The sequence below is a fragment of the Myzus persicae genome, unplaced genomic scaffold (genome assembly GCF_001856785.1).
Source record: "Myzus persicae strain clone G006 unplaced genomic scaffold, MPER_G0061.0, whole genome shotgun sequence".
Lineage (NCBI taxonomy): Eukaryota > Metazoa > Arthropoda > Insecta > Hemiptera > Aphididae > Myzus > Myzus persicae.
This window is the reverse complement of record NW_019103947.1, coordinates 131,378-152,921: the sequence shown is the minus strand read 5'-3', so window position 1 is coordinate 152,921 and position 21,544 is coordinate 131,378. Positions and strand designations below refer to the sequence as shown.

Sequence of the window (21,544 nt, the reverse complement as noted above, 5' to 3'; positions counted from 1 at the left end):
GTTGAGCAAAGTTTACAATTTTTACAAATTTGCTAATTATTCACTCTTTTATAGGAGCATATAGAGGAGGAGGGAGGGGGGGGGGTTAAAGTAACTAAGCCCCGAAATAACAAAGGCCCAAAATGATTAAAATATTAAAATAGTAAGTACATAACAGGAATTATGAAACAAATACTAAAATGAAACATTGAAAAACTATTGATGTCAAGAAGATAGAGAAAAGCAATTAAGCAAAATTAATGGAATATATAAACAGTAAAAACAAATACATACAAAATTTAACAAAACAAAATTATGTTAAAAGGTTTTATTTTTCTTATCAAAATTAAATAAGTGATTAAAGTTTTAGATAACAATGTATTTATCATAGAAAAAAAATCTATCTCTCTCTGTATTAGTTTCACAGGTCTTGTTAACAATTAATTTTCATTAAATTTTCTTATTTCTTTAAGTCTTTCTATTCGTTAAAATAATATTCTTAGTAACCATTTTATTTTATGTGAATCTGTTACAATTCCCAACCAGAAATTTTCCCGCATTCTACCTAACCAGTTATGAGAGGTTAATTTTAGTATTTTTATGAATATATAAGTAATATTGCGTATAATGTCAACAAAAAATGTTGCAATGTCTAGCAATAGTTACTACATAATTAATTACATTTGTTAGATATTTCTTATACGCCCAATATTATATTTTTACAACTGCATACAAAAATTCATGAGATACTTTATTAGATAAACACATTAATATTACAGAAATCTGTTATCAGAATCAACTGAAATGGTTTTTTATTTTAGTTAACAAATGTATGGAAATTAAACTAAGTTTCTTAAAAATTAAATGTATAGTTTACAAATATTAATATGATATTAATGTTATCAAATAAATAATTTATAATATAAAATAAGATACAAAATATGAAAGTTGTTAGTGTAAAGTATCACATTAAAACAAAATATAAATATCATATTCTGTTCTATTTAATATAAAAATAATATACTCAAACTTGATTTCTAATACAGCTATTTAATTAGTTCCAAGTAGTTCTTCAGTTGTATAAGCAAAATTGTAACTGAAAGATAATAAAACATATTTTTTGAAATTTAATATTGACTGCATTGTTGAACATTTACTAAAAAGTTTTCTGATAGATTTTTCTAAAATAATATTCTACTTGTTATACTTAGACAATAACTTATAAATAATACACTATAACTTTATAAGGAATTAGTTTTGAAATATTTTATTTTGAAATCATCATTGGGATACCTATCAGTTTATAAAAAATATTAAAAAAACTGAAAATCGTGGATAAATGTTTGTAAAATTGTCTTTAAGTTAGAGGTGAGATAGTTTCAACATTTATAATTAGCGTACTTAGAAATTAACAAAGTATTTGAATAACTGAAACCATTTCAATAATTTTGAAACATTGTTAATTGAGTCTTTATTTTATTCAAAAAAATATTAAAACCCTACTGTTCTGTTATTGATAGTAATAAATATGATGAGAAACATAGTGAATAAAAGAAAATATTGATAAATTTAATTTTAAAAGAACCTTGGCTATAAAGGCAATCCTAAAGAAATTACAGGAGGAAATCAAGAATTTAAGAGCTCAGCATGTGATATAACGAAAGTAGGAAAAAATTTCAATTTTTGGACATAGACAAATTCAGTCTTAAGATTTAATATTTCAATGCAAAATATTATTTTAGTTAATTCATTTGGATTTTTTAAACCAGCAATGATCCAGCTTCCTGCTTATATTGTATAATGTGCTGTTATCACATACTAAATTAAGCAAAACTGTTTTATATCACCTGTTTAATAATACACATGCTTATTAATGATTTTAATAACTCATTTATAATTTAGAAAGTTAATTTTTATATTAACAAGTTCATAACTGATATTATTATGTTTATGTTATGACAAAACAAACAACTAAACAATGATTATAAAAACTAGTAATTTATAAATAATAATTCATATTTTTGATCATTAAAAATTAAAAATTATATTCTGCATTAATATTTAATAGCCAATAACTGATTTATATAAGTATAAAATAGTAGAGGGGGTGACTTAGTACAAATAAATATTTTAGCTTAATAATTGTACTAATAAAAATAAAAATGACTGCGTTTATTAGATTAATTAAAATTGTAATTACATACCGAACATGTGGATTTATTTGAGCAGCATTAGTGACTTTATTTTGTAATGAAGCTAAGACTTTAGTGTCCATTTCAACTTTTATATTTGTTGGCCCAGTCCAGTTTGGAGGTTTTGGTATTACAAACTCTGCAGCTAATACAGGTTCTTCTTCCTCTAATGCCTATAGTTAAAAATTAAATTGAAAATTTCCATAATGTATAAATAGTTTTTTTAGACCTTTTTCAAAGCTGGAGTTGGGAAAGTGGTCATTTCTGTTTCAATACATCCAAAATTTTGTCTTTTAATTATCTCTTTGCTATAGTTATCCTGTTAAAAATATAGAGTGAAAGAATTAATTAACACTAATAATGACTTCTGAATTAATAAATTGTTACTTGTAAAACATCCAATCTTTTTTGTAATTGTTTCCATTTCAAATTATGATCCAGAACTTGTTTAGCTGATATATTCTCATCAGATGCAAGTTTTCTTCCAGGTACACGTTTGGTTACATCCAAAACATTTATGTTAGTTAATGTTTTATGGAAATCCTAAACAAAAACAATCATAATTATGAAGGAAGTAATACAACAATCTTTAAAAATTATTACTTACGTTTAATAATTCATTGCCCAATTTTTTTAATTTAACTACTCTATGTTTTTCTTCATCTGACGGTTCACTAGGCACCTATAAACAATCATAATACCTATTACCTTTTATTGAATTAATGACAATAGTAAGAAATATTATAAGCCAAGTAAACCATTGTTCAGTGTGTAAAATACCTAACTGACAAGGAAGTAATGGAAATAATTAGACATCAACATTTAAAATATGTCTAGAGAAAAGTTAAAAACAGATACTTGATCTTCAAATAATTTAATCATTTTAGGTATTAATATTTCAATTATTATAAATTGACATGTACTGAATTAATTCATGATTTTAATGCTATTATGGCACTAATAGTTACAATATTCAATAAATCCAATTACCGCCATAATATATATTAAATACTAATCTCAAAATATGTATTTTTATTTTGCCTAATAGTTAATGATTAATTATAGGCATAATGTATAATGCTTTGATAAATTGAAGAATATTTTAAGATAAATTGACTTAAATTTTTATTTGGCCCTGTCAATGTTCTGGGTGTTCACATGAATACTATATAATTATTTAGCAAATATTTAAATTTTACTCAGTTTCTTTACATTAAAATGCATTTTATTGTTATTAAACATCCATTACTTTTTCTTAATATTGATATAAAAATTAAACTTGACATAATGTATTATTTTATGTTTAAAGTTAACTGATTTCATTTCTAAAATATATTAATATGTATAACTCAATCTAGGAAATTCAATGCACTTATTAATATGTAGTTAATATGAATATTGTTGTTAGCTAATAACCTTAGTAGTTGATGCTGTATCCATGGATATTAAAAATATCCAAAAAAAAAAATTTAACCGATAAGGAAAATTCTCTCAGCCAAGAATAAAATTTAAACTGACAGTTCAAATAATTTGATTGATACTTATCATTCACTCATTCTAAATTACCATCCCTTCAAACAATCGTGAAACGGGCTTAATAAATTATATATAAATAATCACATTCCTGTTTAGTAAATTTATAGCAGAAAACCTCGAAAGTATAGTTATTTTAACTACCTACTCACTAAATTTTCAAGGCACTTCAATTGAACCATTAATCATAATTTGTTCTGTTTTAAATAGTAAAATATATTCAATACTATGTTGCAACAAATATATCATTACTATAGTATTGTTGTTTAATAAATAAAAAAAAGTTGATCAACTTACAGGCAATGGTTTTAATTGAGAAAATAATTGTTCACAATAATTATTTTCAAGCTTGGCTCTTTGATCTATTTCATGTTTTAATGCCATTTTAGTTAACTTTAATTCATTAAGTAAGAATGGAGATTCTTGGTATGGTTTATTACTATCATTCCCAGTAGCAGTCACTGAAATGAAAAAAATGGAATTAATATGTAATTCATATTTAAGAACTATATTTTAGTTACAGCTTAAAAATATAAAACTCACTTGATGCAGATTTGTTTATGCCCTCAATAAGAATTTTCTTTGAGAAATTTTTAAGTTTATTTTTAAGTTCTCCTTTTTCTGTTTCCAATGAATCAATATCTGCTTGCAAATGATCCATCGTTTCTTCATATTCTTTTGATTTTCTTTTTAATTGTTGTTGTGTTTCATCCAATTTCCTCTGCAACGATTTATAAATTATTTAAATACCATTAAAAATAATTATTCTTGGTTTCTTAAATAATTTACTATTTAAAAATATTACCTGTAGTTTTTCGATAGACATTTCTGATTCGTGTATCGTTGTAGATAGTTTTTTCTCGGCTAATTCTTTTCTAACATTGAGTTCACCAATTTCTTCTTGTTTGGACCGAAGAGCCATTTTTAATTCAAGTATATCATTTTCTTTAGATTTAATTGTATTTCTTAAAGCTTTAGTTTCTTCTAGTTCACTTTTAATTTGTTTAGCCCGTTCAGTAATAGGTGGAATATTCTAAAAAAATACCTCTTTTTTAATACCTCTATTTAGTTATTAATTATTTAAATATTTGAACAATTTATTTTTATACTCATGTTAATGCAAAGCTGAACAAATGTCAGGAATATGCTAACACACTAATTAAATTTAATTAAGTTATACATTTGATTTTGAACCAATCCAAACCTAGGATATTTGGTTAAAAATTCAAACCTGTCAACTGTTAAGATTAAATCATAATTTTACTTTAGTTTTATCAGTAGTTGGTAATGTCAAGTCAGCTTCTAGAATAACTTGAGCAGCATTAGCAATTTCTCCAGCAAGAGTTGAAATACACATTTTCAAACATATTGTCACTCCTTTGCTCGAATCTTCTTTCTCAAATACTTTTTCAACTGCATTATTCATTACTTGCATAATGCTGTCACTGTTTATTTTTTTATCATCTAAAATATTTACATTGTTGGATTAAAAAGTAAATTTATCTTTATTTTAAGATTACCTGTACCTAGTGAGATTTGACTGACGGCACATTTAGCAGTCTCTCTCAATACAGTTATTAATTTTTCTGCATACTGTATGCAAGAACTCAAATCTACTTTTGTAATACTGTTGACATCTGCACGTTTTTTAATTTGTTTTAAATGTTGACTTATGACTTCGCAAGCAACTGATACATCATCACATAATTTTAGAACATTAGAGGAACTATCACACTAAAATAAATACACATGAAAATATGAATACACAATAACTAACAAAATATTATAAGTTTTATTTATTTAATATTTCAATAAAAATTACTTGGATTACACATTTTATTATATTGGCATCTGTTTGAATAGTATTACAAGCTGCTGACAAAACCAATACATTGTCTAATAATAAATGCTCATAATGTGGATTGAAATCTTGTATAAGAGGTGCATACACATGTTTAAAGTAAGCAACACATCGTTCCAAGTTTTCAGTATTAACATTTTCATCCAACTAAACATAATTAACACATTGTAGGTATGTATGACAAAATTTTAAGAAACACAAAATCACCTGATCAATTTTCAACATTTCAATATATCCATTTAATACTTTTTCTTGAATTGTCATATCTGGGTATGATTCACCAATTTTGATTAATGTTTCTGGTGTTGTTGTATTCATTCCATGAACAAATTGTCTTAATGCAGTCTGAAAAAAGATTTTATTATTTAAATTGTACTGAAAATGCAACTGAAAATATGAATATAAACCTGCAAACTGTATAAGTAAAATGACAAACGAGAACGAGTAGCAAATTGTTCTGCTGAATGATCTTTCATAAGAGTTTCTTTGGTAATTTCTTGAACATCAGGATATTTATCACGGACATGTGTCATGAGTATTTCACTCTTCCAAATCATGCGTGGCAATAACAAGAGAGATAGTATAGCATCATAATCACCTAATAAAATACAAAATATACTATTTTGCCTAAGGACCTCAGTACATTACACAATGATCATATTTATACTGAAAACAATCTAAATTTAGTAAAAATATAATTTATTAAATATCTGACAGGCTCTATTAGAATTAACTAATGTAGCATTTTTAGAGAAAATCATAAGCGCATGTGTGTCGTATTCTTTACAACATGGTAGATGTACGTTGAGCAGTTTCAAATTTGTGTTGTTAGGTGTTAAGTGTAGCATTATACTCTATTCCAAGTTTGAAATAACAGTGCATCCTCGGAATAATAAAACCACTATCTATTATTGGGCATCAATTACAACTAACAAGACAACATATGTCTGATCTGTGAAGTGTTTTCATCGTGATTTTTTTCTTAACTTATTTGGAATAGAGTATAGAGAAGTAGTCTTCTCTGACCTATCATCATTGGTCAATCTTAAAGGTTAGAACATTAACTGTGATCTCTTGTTGATTTTGTACAATATTTTAATTTTTAAGCAATTCATGAGCATTTTTAAATATTAAAAACCAACCAAAGAATACAGGTAGTGTTTAAGCATTTAGTTTAATATTAATAGTAGGTTAATGAACTCCACTATTTAAATTTAAGCCAACAATACGAAATGTATATTATATAATTTTAAGCCAATGTATATTTTAGTGACATTTAAATAATATACTATATTTATTATTTTTTAACTGTTATCAGAAGATATCAATAAACATTAACAAATTATATAGATAGCAGAATCAAACTTACCTCCAAGAGACAAGAATGAATCTGGCATATATGCTAATAAATACTGTATATGTTGCTGAGCTTCTTGAGTTTCCATTCTACGTAGTTCCAAATCAATTGCTCGACTATGAGCTTTAGTTTCAGCAAACATTTTCTGATAAAAAATATTTTTATTTTTATTTATTCACAAAATAAATATTTTAACTTATAGTTAACCTTAAAGTCAAGCATTTCTGGTATTGATGACCGAACTTCATCTTTTGATGCAGATTCTCTCATTAACTGAGTTTGTAGATCTTGATTTTGTTCTCGTAGTTCATTAACCAGATCTCTAAATTTTACAATAACTAAACTTCGATCGGCTAAACTTTCCAATGCTCGTTCTTTTTCTTTGACACACTTTAAAATAAATATAACTTATAAATAAAAAATATATATACTATTAGTACTAATCAAAACCTCTCTAATATTAGCATTTGCCATATCCAATTCTTCACGTAATTGCATTTCCAACTCTCTACTGTCCTCTTGGAGTTGATCATTAATATCTTGTATCGCTTCTAGATCAGTCACTGCTTCCTCTAGTTCTACCACTTTATCTTCCAAATTTAATTTTTGTTGGCCCAAAAGCTCAACCAATTCCTCTGCTCCTAAAGCTGCATCCACCTATAAATAATATAATATAATATACTAATACAGTGAAACTCTCTATTTCAAAACTAAGATATAACCTGTTCATGCAAATCATTAACTTGAGATACAAGTTCTTCAACTCTAGCTGTTAACTTTTCATTGGACTTTTGTAAATCATTACATTGTTTGGTCTTTTCTTCAATATCTCTTTGTAAGTTCTGTGTTTGGTGTTTTTCATGGGCAGATAAGTCTCGTAATCTAAAGTTTAAAAAAATGTCAACTAAATAGAAAAACAATAATAATTTAAAAGAATGTTATACTTGACAAGGGTATCTCTAAGGCGTAAATTTTGTTGTTCAAGTTGCTTGACTTTAAAAGAATTGGCACCATCTCCTCCCTCTTCACTTTCATTTCCTTTCTCAAACTCAGCCTTTAAGAGTTCTAAATCTACTGTTAATTCCTCGATGCGCTCTTTTGCTTGGTCTAATTCTAATTGAAGGGTTTCTGCTTTAACCTCAGCCATTTCTTTATCAAGAGTTGCCATTTCTAAAGTCTCCGCCATTTCATTATACTCGTCTTTTCCTTCTAATGCATCTTGCTTCTCCATTTTAACTTTTTCTAATTCTTTTTTTAATGCTGAATGAGATTCCATAATTTTAATTTTAAATTCTGATGCTTGATCTAGCTGCAATTTCATCATATCAATATCATGAGACTTTTCTTTTAACCTTGCTATATAATAAAAATAATAGGAATATTAACACAAATTAGCCACCTTAAAAAATTATTGGTTTTTACTTTTGACTACGTCCAACTTTTCAGTATAATCTTGTACTTGATCCTTTAGATTTTGGATTTCAATTGCATCAGCCATATTTGAAGATGGTCTTTGTGTAGGGGTGGTTGTACTTTGTGCAACAGAAGATCCAGGAGTATAATGTGGTTTGAGGGCTTCAACAAATTCAGTCTATTAAATAATAAAATAAAATTGTATAAAAAATACAATAGATATGAATTATTTGAATCATACGATGTTATTAGATTATTACCATCATAATATAAAGAATAAGAAGCATGCTTAATGATAAAAGGGCACATATTTTTTTAAGGGTCAATATATAATTTATATTTGCAACCAACAATAAACTCAAGGTACTTGTACGAACTACAACAAGAAGTGTTGAGCATACTTTTTATTCCTTGTACTATGATTACCATAAGAATCAATAATGAATGACACAAAAGCAAACGTGCAAATTCATAATAACAAATATTAAATAATATTGATATTTCTGTACATAGATACATTGACATATAATACATGCAAACATAGATTTAAAAAAAAACTTACAGTGCCTATAATAAATGTAGAAATAACATATATAGGTATGGATTGTTCTTGGATAAAAAATAAATTCATATTAAAATTTTTATTTAACTTGACTGAAACAAATATTATAGTATAATGAAGTTAAAAATGAAATTTATTCCCTTAGAATCCAAAAAGTACTAATTTGAGACCATCGATTGCTGTTACATAAGAAACTAAATAACATTTAAAATAATATAGGCACCTTTGTTTTTAGAATGTTCCTTCTATATTCAAAATAAAACAGTTATAAAACTATAACCATATAGCCTTATAAACCATGATTTATAAAACAACGTTTTTCCTAAAATATTTGAGGTAATTATAAATATTTAGTTGAAATGTAATTAATAGCTCAATAAGTTGATCAGTGAAAAATCAACTTGCAAAATAATTATTAAATATAAACCAATTAATAATCATGTAATCATCTAGATAATATATAATATTAATACCACAAATGACAATGAATATAAGAAACATTTTGAGTTAAGGTAGAGATACTGAGAATTCAGTCTTATTCTTATTGTTTTAAAATACGTTATTTAATTAATCAAACAATTAAACCAATTAAATGTAACCAGATTTTAATTGAATTTAAATAATTAAACAGTATTATAAACATAAGTGGATCACATAAAATAAGTCGAATAATTTTTTTAATTAAATAAGTTATAATATAATACAGTTAAGTATTGAAGTAAATGAACCAGATGAGTATCCTCCAACTAATCCAATAACTATATTTTTTAGTAGTTTATTTTAATAATATTTTTAAATATTATATTGAGTTCAAAAATTAATTTTATATTACGATTATTATTAATTAAGCTTAAAAGATGTGCAACTATTATTTTAGTGCAGTGCTAAAATAGTATAATGTATCCTGACTTGTATATTTTTTTATTAAATTAACCTAACTTTTTCCATTATAGAATAGTTTATATAAATTAAGTTTTATGTTATAACTTATAATGGATGGAATGAAAAATTTATAAAACCATAAATGATTGTTACATTTTTACTGAGATTATTTCAAATAATGGAAAAAGTCAATTTACAAAAAAGTTGAATATCATTAGTGATTCTTTTCACAAAGGACATTTATCATAACAGTCAAATTTGTACGGATCATGGATCATCTGAATTCCGACGTAGAATAATTGTATGAAATTTATATTGTATGAATAATGATTGTTGAAATTAGATTTTTTTTGGTTGTTTTAATTACTGACAGTTTATATGAATGGACCTTAATTTGATGGGAAATCTTCTATCACAGTTTACATCAAACTTTTAATCTAAAATTAAATACAATATTTGTATAAAAGTATTCTAGTTCGGAATGTTAATAATAAATATGATGTACAGTTTAAACTATTAATAAAAAACAAGATTGTCTATGATAATGATTGTTTTGAATTAAAACGAGTTACTCAGAATACTTGCATTTTAAGTTATTCTATTAGAATATAATAATTTGTAAAATGTTTTGAAAATTTGTGTAAAACCCTATACATACATTAAATTTACTGTATTCACAAAGCAGAATAAATTAATATTAAATAATTTATTAAATAAGCCATAAAGAACATTTACAATTTCCCTTTTGTTTTTACAAAAATAAAAATTACTTCAGAGTTAGACACATCTTTTAATGACGTCAATGATTTTGTCATTGGCGTTTTAACAGCCGATTTCACTTTTGGAGATATAAGTTTAGACATTCGACTTGTCTTTTCACTGCTGGGTGTTCGCTGAAAACATTTCAAAACACTTAAGGTTCCTAAAGAATACAATGGAACAAAAATATTTCAAACGACTATTCAAAATATTTAATATAGAATTGTATTATTTTTAAAACTTACAATTACCGACAAGAAATATCTAAAAATAATCTAGTAATTAAATCATGTAATACAATAATACATACAAATATAATATGTATATGTTTATGACTTTATAACATATTGTGAAATTATCATGATTAGCATCAATTGTTTGTAAAACAATCATACATGTATCAAAATAAAACACGGTGAACATCTATGATAAAATAAAAATCAACATATTCAATATAAAAAAGTGCATTTTAATATGTTTTAAAATGTTTAATTTAAGACTATAATAATAGTAAAGAATTAATAATAAACATTTAAAATTTTAAAATACCTCAACAAAAGAAGAACGTTTAGGAGTTAAATCCATTCCAGCAAGAGATGTTTGTGACAATGTACGTGATGGAGCAGGCATTGAAGACTGTGATGAGGTACGAGAAGGAAGAGCAATTGATGATTGTGATGGTGTACGGCTTGTACCAACCAATGATGACTGAGAAGAAGTACGAGAAACTGGTGAAGTATCATCTTTATTTTTAGGGGCAATCAAGCTTAATCTACTTGAACCTGATAATGACTGCCTAGAACTAAAAAAATGTTTTAAAAATGTATATAAATAATCAAAAATATTTTAAACCAACTTACGCATTCGTATCAATTTTTTTTCGCAGGCTATATGGTATGTAAACCATACAAATTAAAAAGTAGGTAGGTAATAAAATATATTTTAACTTATTTAAAAAACAAAGAATCTATTTTACCTGCTAATTCGAGACTTGACCGATGATTTTGGGACCAAAGACTCTGTGCTAGCAGACATATCAAAACGTGCTCCTGTTTCATCAATAAGTGTAAGATGCGATTGTCGTACAAATATACCATGATTTTCTTCACACTGGTAAACAAAAAATGGATTAAATTAATCTTAATTTCTTAATACCCTATTAAAAGTGAATGACTGTAAGATATACAATTGGTAATAAAACACTAAAACTGTAATTAAAATATGCAAAAGTTAAATATTAAATTGGACTTTTACTTCAAAATAAGTTTTTGAGATGCCTTGACGATTTTTGACCACACCATTGTTTTTTCCTTTAGGTTCATCCAAAATTATGCCAACCCAAGTTCCTGTTTCAAATTGTGTCTGTCCAATAAAAGCAATTTTTCCTTGTAAATTTTTTCCAGTTAGCTCAACTCTACATCCCACTTCCAATTTTGGCATTTTGATTTGGTAATTGTTGAACTATTTTTTTGGAATTAGAATATTTGATACTTCAACCTGAATAATCAATGATAGGTACACAATTAACAAGTATTAATTTACATACAATTTTTCACAAAGTTTTTAAGTGCAAGACAAAATTACCAAACGGCAAACACTACACAATATGTAATTTAGTAGCACATAACCTACCCACCATACATAAAAGACTACTACTTAGTACTTACTAATGCTTATAACATATTGTAAGACACTTTCACAAATAGTAATTATAACAACAATTAATATAAATATAGAATTAATAAAAACAGGTAAATTCTGAAATTCCCAAAAATGACAAAAACGTCAAAAACACTTTAAATTTAAATTTATAATCAGTAATTTCTAGTCTTTACCAAAGGTGTCGTATATTCTTCTCTTTAGAAGCAAAATATTTATTCTATCAAGATTCAAGACTCGAGAGTTGTAAATTTAATTATTTATCATTTTAACAATACAATTAAATTGATAACACTGGTGAGTGGTGATAACACGATTATCATGATGACTCTTATGTGAAGTCTAAAAATTAGAATAAAGAATTAAACCGTGAATTAAACTAACCTGACCAGCTAGGTTCTAACTCTATACGGCCTCGGGTCTGAGTGAGATTTATGAATAAGTACCAATTTAAAGTTATCCTTAAAATAAATCTGAAATTTGTCTTAGGATCGTTTATGAATTTAGTTATTAATCTCAGTCCGACTAACTTACTCATACGGCCACTTGAAAAAAACGGCCCATTAGTCACGTGATTAATCGGCCATATTGAGCTGCATTGTGGTTGCAAAGGTTGCTACTTTAACCACCTTTAACTTGCATAGGTAGTATAGCGATCATACTATCATAATGTGCACATCAGGTATATAGGATTTTTAGGCAAACTCAATTTTTGACAAGATCGATTTTATTTTTTGCAAGTGTAACTCAAAAACAAATAACCATAAACACTTGCAAGTTGCAATTTCAAGTTTTCATAGCTAACAAGTGCCAATAGAAAAATGAATCGAAGATTTTACACAAGTTTTTCTACTTTTAACAAATCCAAGTTTACTGGAGCCGAATATTAATTTTTTATGAGAGTTTGAATTTAAGCCTTGTGCGATATTGGACTTTAACCGTTAAATTAACGAATTTCCATTTATCGATTTTTATATTTTGTTGTAATTCAAAAACGAATAACCGTTGTCCCAATTATTTTTTTTCCAAATGTTAAAATTAATATTTTCGAAACAATATACTCAAATTTATTCTAACTGTTTTGACTGCTTTTGAGCTTTTTAAAGCCATGAGAATTTTTTCAAATTTTGTAAATTATTTCTCTGTTAGAAATTCATAAAAAGTTTTCTTTTTTTAGCCAACATTATACATTTTAATAAAAGATTCCCCACAATTTTTTCTACCTTTAAGGCTTTAACAACAACAAAATTCCGCCACCATAATTATTAAATTTGATTATTTATAGTAGTATACCATATTAGAACAACGTCTCCACTCAGAATCGTTTTTTATATCAAATGATTTATCATTGAATTCAAATATGACAGATCTATATTACAATGACATGCTCGACAACTACAACAGCACAGCGGAACCCCCTCGTCCAACTTTTATTTTTATTTTTATTATATAATACGTACCATATTTTGATTTTTAATATTTTTTTCCGGTACTATACCCATATGTTTGTGTTATATACTTATATCATAATTTTTAAGATTCTTATAATTTATAGTTTTAATGGCAAAGAAACTAAAAAAAAAAAAAAATTTTTAACCATACATCTGATTTAACTCTAAATAGATCAAAGACAGTCTTAAGTTTATTGAAATGGGAAGAAGATAAATTTTAGTACAGTGTAGTGCCCACCAAAAAATATTAGGGACCCAACTATAGTGTACTATACTAGTGTCTAATACCCGAAAAAACTGGGACCTAAATAATGACTAATGTAGTGAGCAGTGAACGCCTAAAAAAAATCTCAACTAGCATACCTAGCTATTTTTAATTCGGGGACCCTATTAAGATGTGATGGGGAGAGCCACTCTCTCCTAAGCCAACCAAAAATTTTCTATAATGAATTCATATCGAGTAAAAAATATATTTCACTCCGCTCAGAATCTATCACACGGGTAGTGATTGAGGGGTGCTTCGGGGAGAGGAGGCTTAGCCCCCTCAAAATATTAAAAGCCCCCAAAATTATTGAACGTATTTCAATGGACCGCTTCTCATTTCGTAACGAAGGATTTAGGCTCCCCCTAAAATTCAGTCAAATTTCAGTCTATGATTTATTAATTTTATTTTTCGTGCCTTAAAATATATTGTACGATTAAATATCGCTGGAGTGTAACGGCTCTAAAAGTTGTAATAATGTTTTGAAATTTCGTAATTTCTTCAATTAGGTATAATACAACAATGCCACTAAAGTAAGTAGGTACACGTCATGTAACTTTATGTTAAATTAAAATATTTTAAATCAACATGGTAAGCCGTCAGTATAGGTAATGTTTAAATTATTCAAATAAAAATTATAAAATATCAATTGACTTATGCAGTTACGTCGAGCTGTAGCAATAAGCGTTGAAATGGATCAAATCGTCCCCTCCCCCCAACCAAATCAAAAGTGCTGGATACGAAAGCTGACGTTCATACGCATGTAAATATGTAATCTAAATTCTAACCGACCTACTGATGTGCAAATAGGTTGAATATTGAGGACTGGAGTACTCGTGTTATTCTGGCGTTGTGCCGTTGTGTTGTACACAATCGTCAATAATGTGGGTAAGGTCACCGCATGATTCATGGGTAGTGGGTACTATTGTTCTGTGTTGTGACTTATTTCGGTAGCGGTAGTGTAGTACTACTGTCAGTACTGAGTACACAAGTACTACTAGGTACGTACTCAAGTACCTACTATTACAGTACTACCATGACAAAATAATAATATACTATATTACTATGTAACGAGTACACTATAGGTTGTAGAATGTTAAGTGTAAACTGTACTGGTCTTGAACTCGTGACTCTTGAGCACTACGAATCGGCGATTTGCCATAAATTACAAATTATTGACCGCTGAATACAACATTGAAAATAATAATAATATGCTCAAATAATTATTACGATTTACGAATTACGAGTAGTAGTAGTTACGGCACGACATCAGCTGTTGGCACGTTCCTAACATCTAGTGCGTAATGACGACACGGCCGATTGCTTTGTATCTTTTTTCCCATTTTACCGTGTAGACTTGCGAACAAAAACATCTTATCACCGTAATCATATTCGTCTTTCTCTTTTTATTTTTATTCAGAATTTTTCCCGTGGCCCGTAGGTGATGGTTGTTAGTAAATTTGTTTTTGTTTTTTAGTTTTAGTTGTTGTTATTATTATTATTATTAATTATATATTATTATTAAAATATTGCGGTCATATATTTTGAATGCACAATCATTACAACTTTTGTCCGTATAGCCTATGATCCTGGCATCAAACCATTGCTTATCCAGTTACATTACAAGTAAGTGCTATGGATCATCATGTCGCATTCTTCCTTTCCGCTATGTCACAAGAACGATATTATTAAGTCGCAAAATAGTCGGGCACATTTTGACGGCGGCGAGCCAAACCTTCAACTTGATTTTGAAATTAGTAATATATTTTAACTAGGTCGTAATTACTGACCAAAACATTTTTTTTTTGTTTAATGTAGGCCACCACTTAACATAAATTTGTTTGAAAATGTTTGCTTTACTTATGTTTGTATTTTGTGTATTTTGACATTAATCTGTTTATTGTAAATTGCAGTGTTATGAATTAAATACTAGTTTTGAATCTAAATAATACAAATTGGAAGATTCAAAACCAATGATGACCACCCAAATTAATTCTAAATGGTCTTGTGATGTCTGCACTTATGATAATTACCATTCATCACTGAAATGTGTCATGTGTAGAAGACCCAAACTGCAGTTGTCGCAAGCTCAGGACATATATAGTCTTAGAGATGAACTTCCTGTTGAACCTCAACCTCAACTAATAGAAGGTAAAATTTAGTTATATAGTCATTACTTATTACTACTTATTGATAAATTATTGTGATTGTGAATTTAGCATCTGGGGAAATTGATAACTGTGATAAAATAATAGATACCAATCTAGTTGATGCACTTAACGAACAATTCAACAGTGATTTGAAGATCAATGATAGAGCTAATTCACCAGAAAATGAAGAGGCTTCATCTAGTTTAGAAACACGATCACTTACCAAATGGTCTTGTGCTGCTTGTACATATCAAAATTGGCCTAAAAGTTTTAAATGTATCATGTGTGGTAAGATTTCTATTCTAAATTTTTTTTTCATAATAAAAACAACATATTTCGGTCTTTGTTAAAACTTAATATAATATGACTAAATTTATTGAACAGGAACAAGAGGACCGCGTAAAACATCACCATCACCTGATCATTCATTATGTGAACCTCCCACTATAATTACAAAAAGAGTTAAGTCACCAGAGAAGGACTTAGCAGCAACCATTAATACAGATTCAAATATTTGTACATTAAAAAGGTTAGTTTATTTTTATAACTTTTAAATAATTAGGTATAATTTGTTTTTATTTAATCGAGGTATATCAATTTATTTTTTTTTGTTTTGCATGTAAATTGTTAAATTTATAATGTAACAATTTTTCAGTAACAATGAATTATTATAAAAGTATTTGTATAATATCCTTCATAAATTTCTTTCAACTCTTCAAAGAAAAATATTCCTGAGATAGGTACATAAAACAAACTTTTTTTTAAATTGAATTGATATTACTTATAGTTTAAACAAATGTTAATGTGTCAGGTTTTACAAAACTTATTCAGCTTTAGGCATTGTCTATTTAAAATATCAAGTACAAATTTATATTTAATTTATGTATTTATTACATTTTAAATTCTGTACCCACTAATAAATTTTGTTTTATTGTAGATCTTCGTCAAGACGTCGTTTGGATGACATTAATAGTAACTATGATAGAGCCTGGCTTGCTGCTTGTGTAGGCGTAGTTCAAGGTGATTGGAGTCCTATTGCAGCCTATTTACACGCCGGTGGTGATCCAACCAGGTCATTGACATCAACTGAAGTAACATTACTTAATAGACCATCAGCGTTTGATACTGGACACACATTAGTTCACCTTGCTGTTCGGTAAAATTTTATCATTATTTATAATTATTATGATTGATAATAGTTTTGCATATAAGTAAATTATATTTAATATTATGTTGGTCCTTTCTACCTACTACTTGAATTATTATTTTAAGAATTTAATTTCTGTTGTAAATGTTTTTATATGTTTATAATTATCTTAGTATTTTATTTGAAAATAAATAATTTTACTTATTGGTAATAGTATTGTAGATTAAATTTTAAACATTTATTTTTATTTTTTATGGTTTTATTTTCTATATTATTCATAAAATTATATTTTTAAATTATAATAAGCCAAGTATTTAAGTATTATTTTATTTTACTTAGATTTCATCGTGAAGAAATTTTATCTAATCTTTTGAATGGAATTAATGCTACTAGTAGTTCAACAACTGTTAAACGAGTGCCTTCTCATGTTGCTCATCAACTAGCAGATGAGATTGGAAAACATTTTCTTTCAACGATACGTGTAAGAAAGTCCTTAATGCCGTGTCCATTTGTTACAGAATTTGCAACATTTTCCCTACCTTATGGTAAATTAATTAAATATATACTATCAACTGTTACGCTATTAAAAAATGTAAAATGTTATCAATAAGTTAGATGATCTTGTCATAAACAATTTATAATTCAACAAAAAATTTAATTTAATTTAACTGTAACAATTTGTTAGATTGTAAAAATGTTTTTCAATTTATAGAAATTGAAGAACTTCCAAGACCAGTTCAAAGGCAACTACTTGATGAACTTCTTGATCGCAATGTTCAACATGAATTGGAAATTGAAGAAGTACCTCCTGTGATTAATTGGTCATCTGAAGTCTGTGATGGATTATGTTCAAGACTATATGCATTGTGGAATCGTTCAGCTGGTGATTGTTTACTGGATTCCTTAATGCAGTCTACCTGGGGTATTTTTGACAAAGACAATATACTAAGGAAAGCTTTAGCCGATTGTTTACTTGAAAGCCACATGATGTAAGTAGCTTATAAATTATTTTTGAGTTGTTTAATTGATGGTTTGAAATTGATGTAGGTTTTATCCAAGATGGAAAGAGTATGAAGCATGGCAAGCAAAACAGTTAGAATTTTGTTTAGACGAGTATCAATGGGCGGAAGATTGGGCTGCATTAGTATCTCAAGCTGAAAGACCTGGGTCAAGCTTAGCTCAACTTCATGTGTTTGCGTTAGCTCATGTGCTGCGTCGACCAATTATTGTGTATGCTGTTAAATATGTAAAAAATTATCGTGGAGACCGTTTAGGTTATACAAATTTTGAAGGTAATACATTTAATATTTATAGTATCTGCATTTAGTTATTGAAATATTCAGATTTTATCAAAATAAATACAACATTACTGCTATGCATACTATTGTAAATATTTTTTAAATAATCATATTCTAGTATACAATTATAATTTATAAGTGAATTATATTTTATTAATGCTATTTTATCCATTCAAGAATATCTCTGATTATCTTAAATATTTTAGATATTGAAATTGAAAATTTTCTTTGGTTTTAGGCGTTTACTTGCCACTTCTATGGGAATCAAGTTTTTGTATTAAATCTCCAATAACCTTAGCCTATACAAGAGGACATTTTTCTTCACTAGTGCCTGTTGAACCATTACCACGGGGAAAGAGTACTACATACTTGCCACTTGTTGATCATGATCACAAATTATTACCAATACATTTTGTTACCAAATCTGAAGTAAAATGTTTGATATATTTTTTACTTCTCAGTGTAATTTATTTATTTATCTGTTTAATCATTGTTTTATAGATGGGACATGAAGAGAATATCTTAAAACAATGGTTAGACGTTTGTTTAACAGAAAACGGTTTGTTATTAGCTCGACAGCGTTTGCATAAACGACCATTGTTGGTTGCTCAAATGCTAGAAGAATGGTTAAACTATTATAGAAAGCAAGCGTAAGAATAATTTAAGTTCAATTTGTAAGCACAAAATGGTCTATTTCCATCTTTTATTTTCTAGTCAAATGACAATCACGCCATTTTCACGGCCTATTTCAATACAAGACTATTCAAGTGAAGGAGAATCTGAACAAGAATAGTTTATGCTTTGCCAGAGTAGTGAGTTTCCTATATTTACAATATCTCATGATGTACAAATAAATCTTTAAATCTCAATATTTTTATTATTAATTATGCTTGTCACTATTAGAATTTTTTTTTTTTTTATGATAGGCATATTATAAAACTGTTTATGTTTGATATTTACCTTAACAGGGTTCAAAGAAATTATTAATATTTATTTGAGCCGCTCCATTTATTATACCTAAAATTATATATAAGATTGTTCATTAGGAATTTTCATTTAAATACATTTCCGAAAAAGTTGAACATAATTAAGTGAATAAGTATGAACTTATGAATTAATTTGTGCATCAAATATTTACAACTATACTAAAATATTAAATATATCTTTTAATGATTGATTAATAGATTATGTATTATTATTATTATTAAAATAAAAATGAGAAGATATTATCAAATATAATATAGGTTAGGTATATTTTTATAGTTTAAAAATAAATTTGTAACACATTTGAATGCGAGTAAAAAAAGAACATGCATTGTAGGGTTAAAATACTAAATTATTATTATATTAATAATAAATATTCGTGATAATTTAATGCATATTATATATTATGTAATGTATAATTTGTGTGTATTTAATAAATTTGAAAAACTGTTTTGTTATAATTTTGAAATTTACTTTTCTTAATTAAATTTGCTTTGGCATCTAATCACAATTCACAAGTCTATTATTACTTAAATCAAAATATTTAAATTATATTTCATTTAATTATTTATCTACATTTAGAATTTTTAAACAGACTATTCTAATTCTAGTCAAGTTTTTCTTATTATGTTTAATATAACGTTTATTTCTTTTTTTTTTGTTATTGACAACACATTGACATAAGACTCGAGTGACTTAGTTCATTATGTTCAAAAATCATTTACTATTTTATTATCTTTATTTTAAAACATATTAGACGACTTATTAACAAAGAACCTATTTCAATAACTGCTATACGACCGCAATTTAGTTTTTGATTTTTAATTTCTTTTTTTATTACGTTTTACATCTAAAAATATACAAAACATTTAGAAAATATTCTGATTATTGCTATGATTGGTTACAAACTGGCTGATGGTTACACTATTTCCCAACTTATATTAAGCACTGCCAGTAATTCAATACTTTATACCAATTTATATTAATACATAATACATTTTATACTAAAATTGTATTTTCACTCTAAATTAAATAAATAAGTTGAAATTAGATTTATTGTACTTAAAATATATAATTTTAGCTCAAAAATTAAATAGTTTAATTATTTCTAATGTACAGATTTTGACTACGAGTAACATATTTTAATTATTTCTTAGATGGTTAATTGTTTATCATGGGTTTGTTAAAATATACTCTGGTATAATTTGGGAAAACTAAATTAAAATGTAGAATAATCAACATTTTTATATTTAAATTCACTTATTTATGTTAAATATAAATGTTGGAAATACTTAGACTGTTTATTGATTGTACCAAATACAAAAAAAAAAATGATTTAATGTGTAACTATTAACTGAGTTAAATGGAGGACAAAAATGTATTTACCTATTGAATTATTGTTGTGTTACTATTGTTAACAACAAAATAAGGAATTTATTATGTTAGGTTTATGATTGTAAATTGATTTGATGTCAGTTTTTAACGGACATGGAATTGTAAAGGAACTACTGTATGTATTACATATTATGTAAAAGTGACGTTTCTTTTAATAAAAAATATATTTTGGATGCTGTATGTGTCAATTGATAAATTTGGATTTATAAACAAAGTAGCAAACACAATGATTGCATAATACCAGAATGTGTGATACATATTTAAACATTAAATTGTTGTTACATATACCCAATAGATTATAATATAAGATAGATGTATTATAATTTATAATTATCAAAGGCTGTAGATGGGCAATTGCAAAATAAAATTGTACTGTTTGTCTGTTAATATTTTCCAAGTACCGTGTTTAAGACGTTGACGACATGTATTCTGTATAGGTGTAGCATATGCCTTATATAGCTCTTGATTATAATTTTGGAAGCCTACAATATTATGAACAATAAAAACAAAATTATTTGTTTGATCGTTATAAGGAATTATATTATATCTGTTCTAATAATTATGTTTTAATTTGACAAAGAAATATATTTTAAATATGTCTCGATAATATTTATAGTTAGTTATTAAGAGAATATTACTGAATAATTAAATTAATTTTTA

General features: G+C 26.6%; 2 protein-coding genes across 9 annotated transcripts; one reads left to right on the top strand and one right to left on the bottom strand.

Annotated features, from left to right (window-relative positions):
- Positions 1 to 670: 670 nt before the first annotated feature.
- On the bottom strand, positions 671 to 12,664 carry LOC111036758 (dynactin subunit 1). 8 transcript variants are annotated; one of them, XM_022318913.1, is made up of 25 exons: positions 12,582 to 12,664; positions 11,793 to 12,035; positions 11,515 to 11,648; positions 11,399 to 11,425; positions 11,088 to 11,340; positions 10,550 to 10,672; positions 8,345 to 8,513; positions 7,867 to 8,278; positions 7,645 to 7,804; positions 7,373 to 7,579; positions 7,130 to 7,312; positions 6,935 to 7,067; positions 5,973 to 6,163; positions 5,773 to 5,910; positions 5,527 to 5,712; positions 5,225 to 5,438; positions 4,969 to 5,168; positions 4,510 to 4,737; positions 4,248 to 4,425; positions 4,002 to 4,165; positions 2,779 to 2,853; positions 2,559 to 2,714; positions 2,401 to 2,490; positions 2,184 to 2,344; positions 671 to 1,075 (listed from the first exon to the last, which is right to left on the bottom strand). In XM_022318913.1, the coding sequence occupies exons 2-25, from the start codon at positions 11,976 to 11,978 to the stop codon at positions 1,030 to 1,032; spliced, it is 4,014 nt and encodes a 1,337-aa protein (XP_022174605.1). In that variant the 5' UTR covers positions 11,979 to 12,035; positions 12,582 to 12,664; the 3' UTR covers positions 671 to 1,029. The 8 variants fall into 8 exon arrangements, with proteins under 8 accessions (XP_022174605.1, XP_022174603.1, XP_022174607.1 ...); XM_022318911.1 differs by lacking the exon at positions 12,582 to 12,664 and adding an exon at positions 12,206 to 12,448; XM_022318915.1 differs by lacking the exon at positions 12,582 to 12,664 and adding an exon at positions 12,206 to 12,448 and having other exon boundaries at positions 5,231 to 5,438.
- Positions 12,665 to 15,274: 2,610 nt separating this feature from the next.
- On the top strand, positions 15,275 to 19,443 carry LOC111036767 (ubiquitin thioesterase trabid). Its single transcript, XM_022318928.1, has 11 exons — positions 15,275 to 15,536; positions 15,824 to 16,061; positions 16,130 to 16,348; positions 16,445 to 16,589; positions 16,998 to 17,216; positions 17,547 to 17,752; positions 17,920 to 18,196; positions 18,255 to 18,499; positions 18,744 to 18,934; positions 19,007 to 19,155; positions 19,220 to 19,443. Exons 2-11 carry the CDS (start codon positions 15,884 to 15,886, stop codon positions 19,296 to 19,298), a joined length of 1,908 nt encoding a protein of 635 aa, XP_022174620.1. The 5' UTR covers positions 15,275 to 15,536; positions 15,824 to 15,883; the 3' UTR covers positions 19,299 to 19,443.
- The last annotated feature ends 2,101 nt before the right edge of the window (positions 19,444 to 21,544 follow it).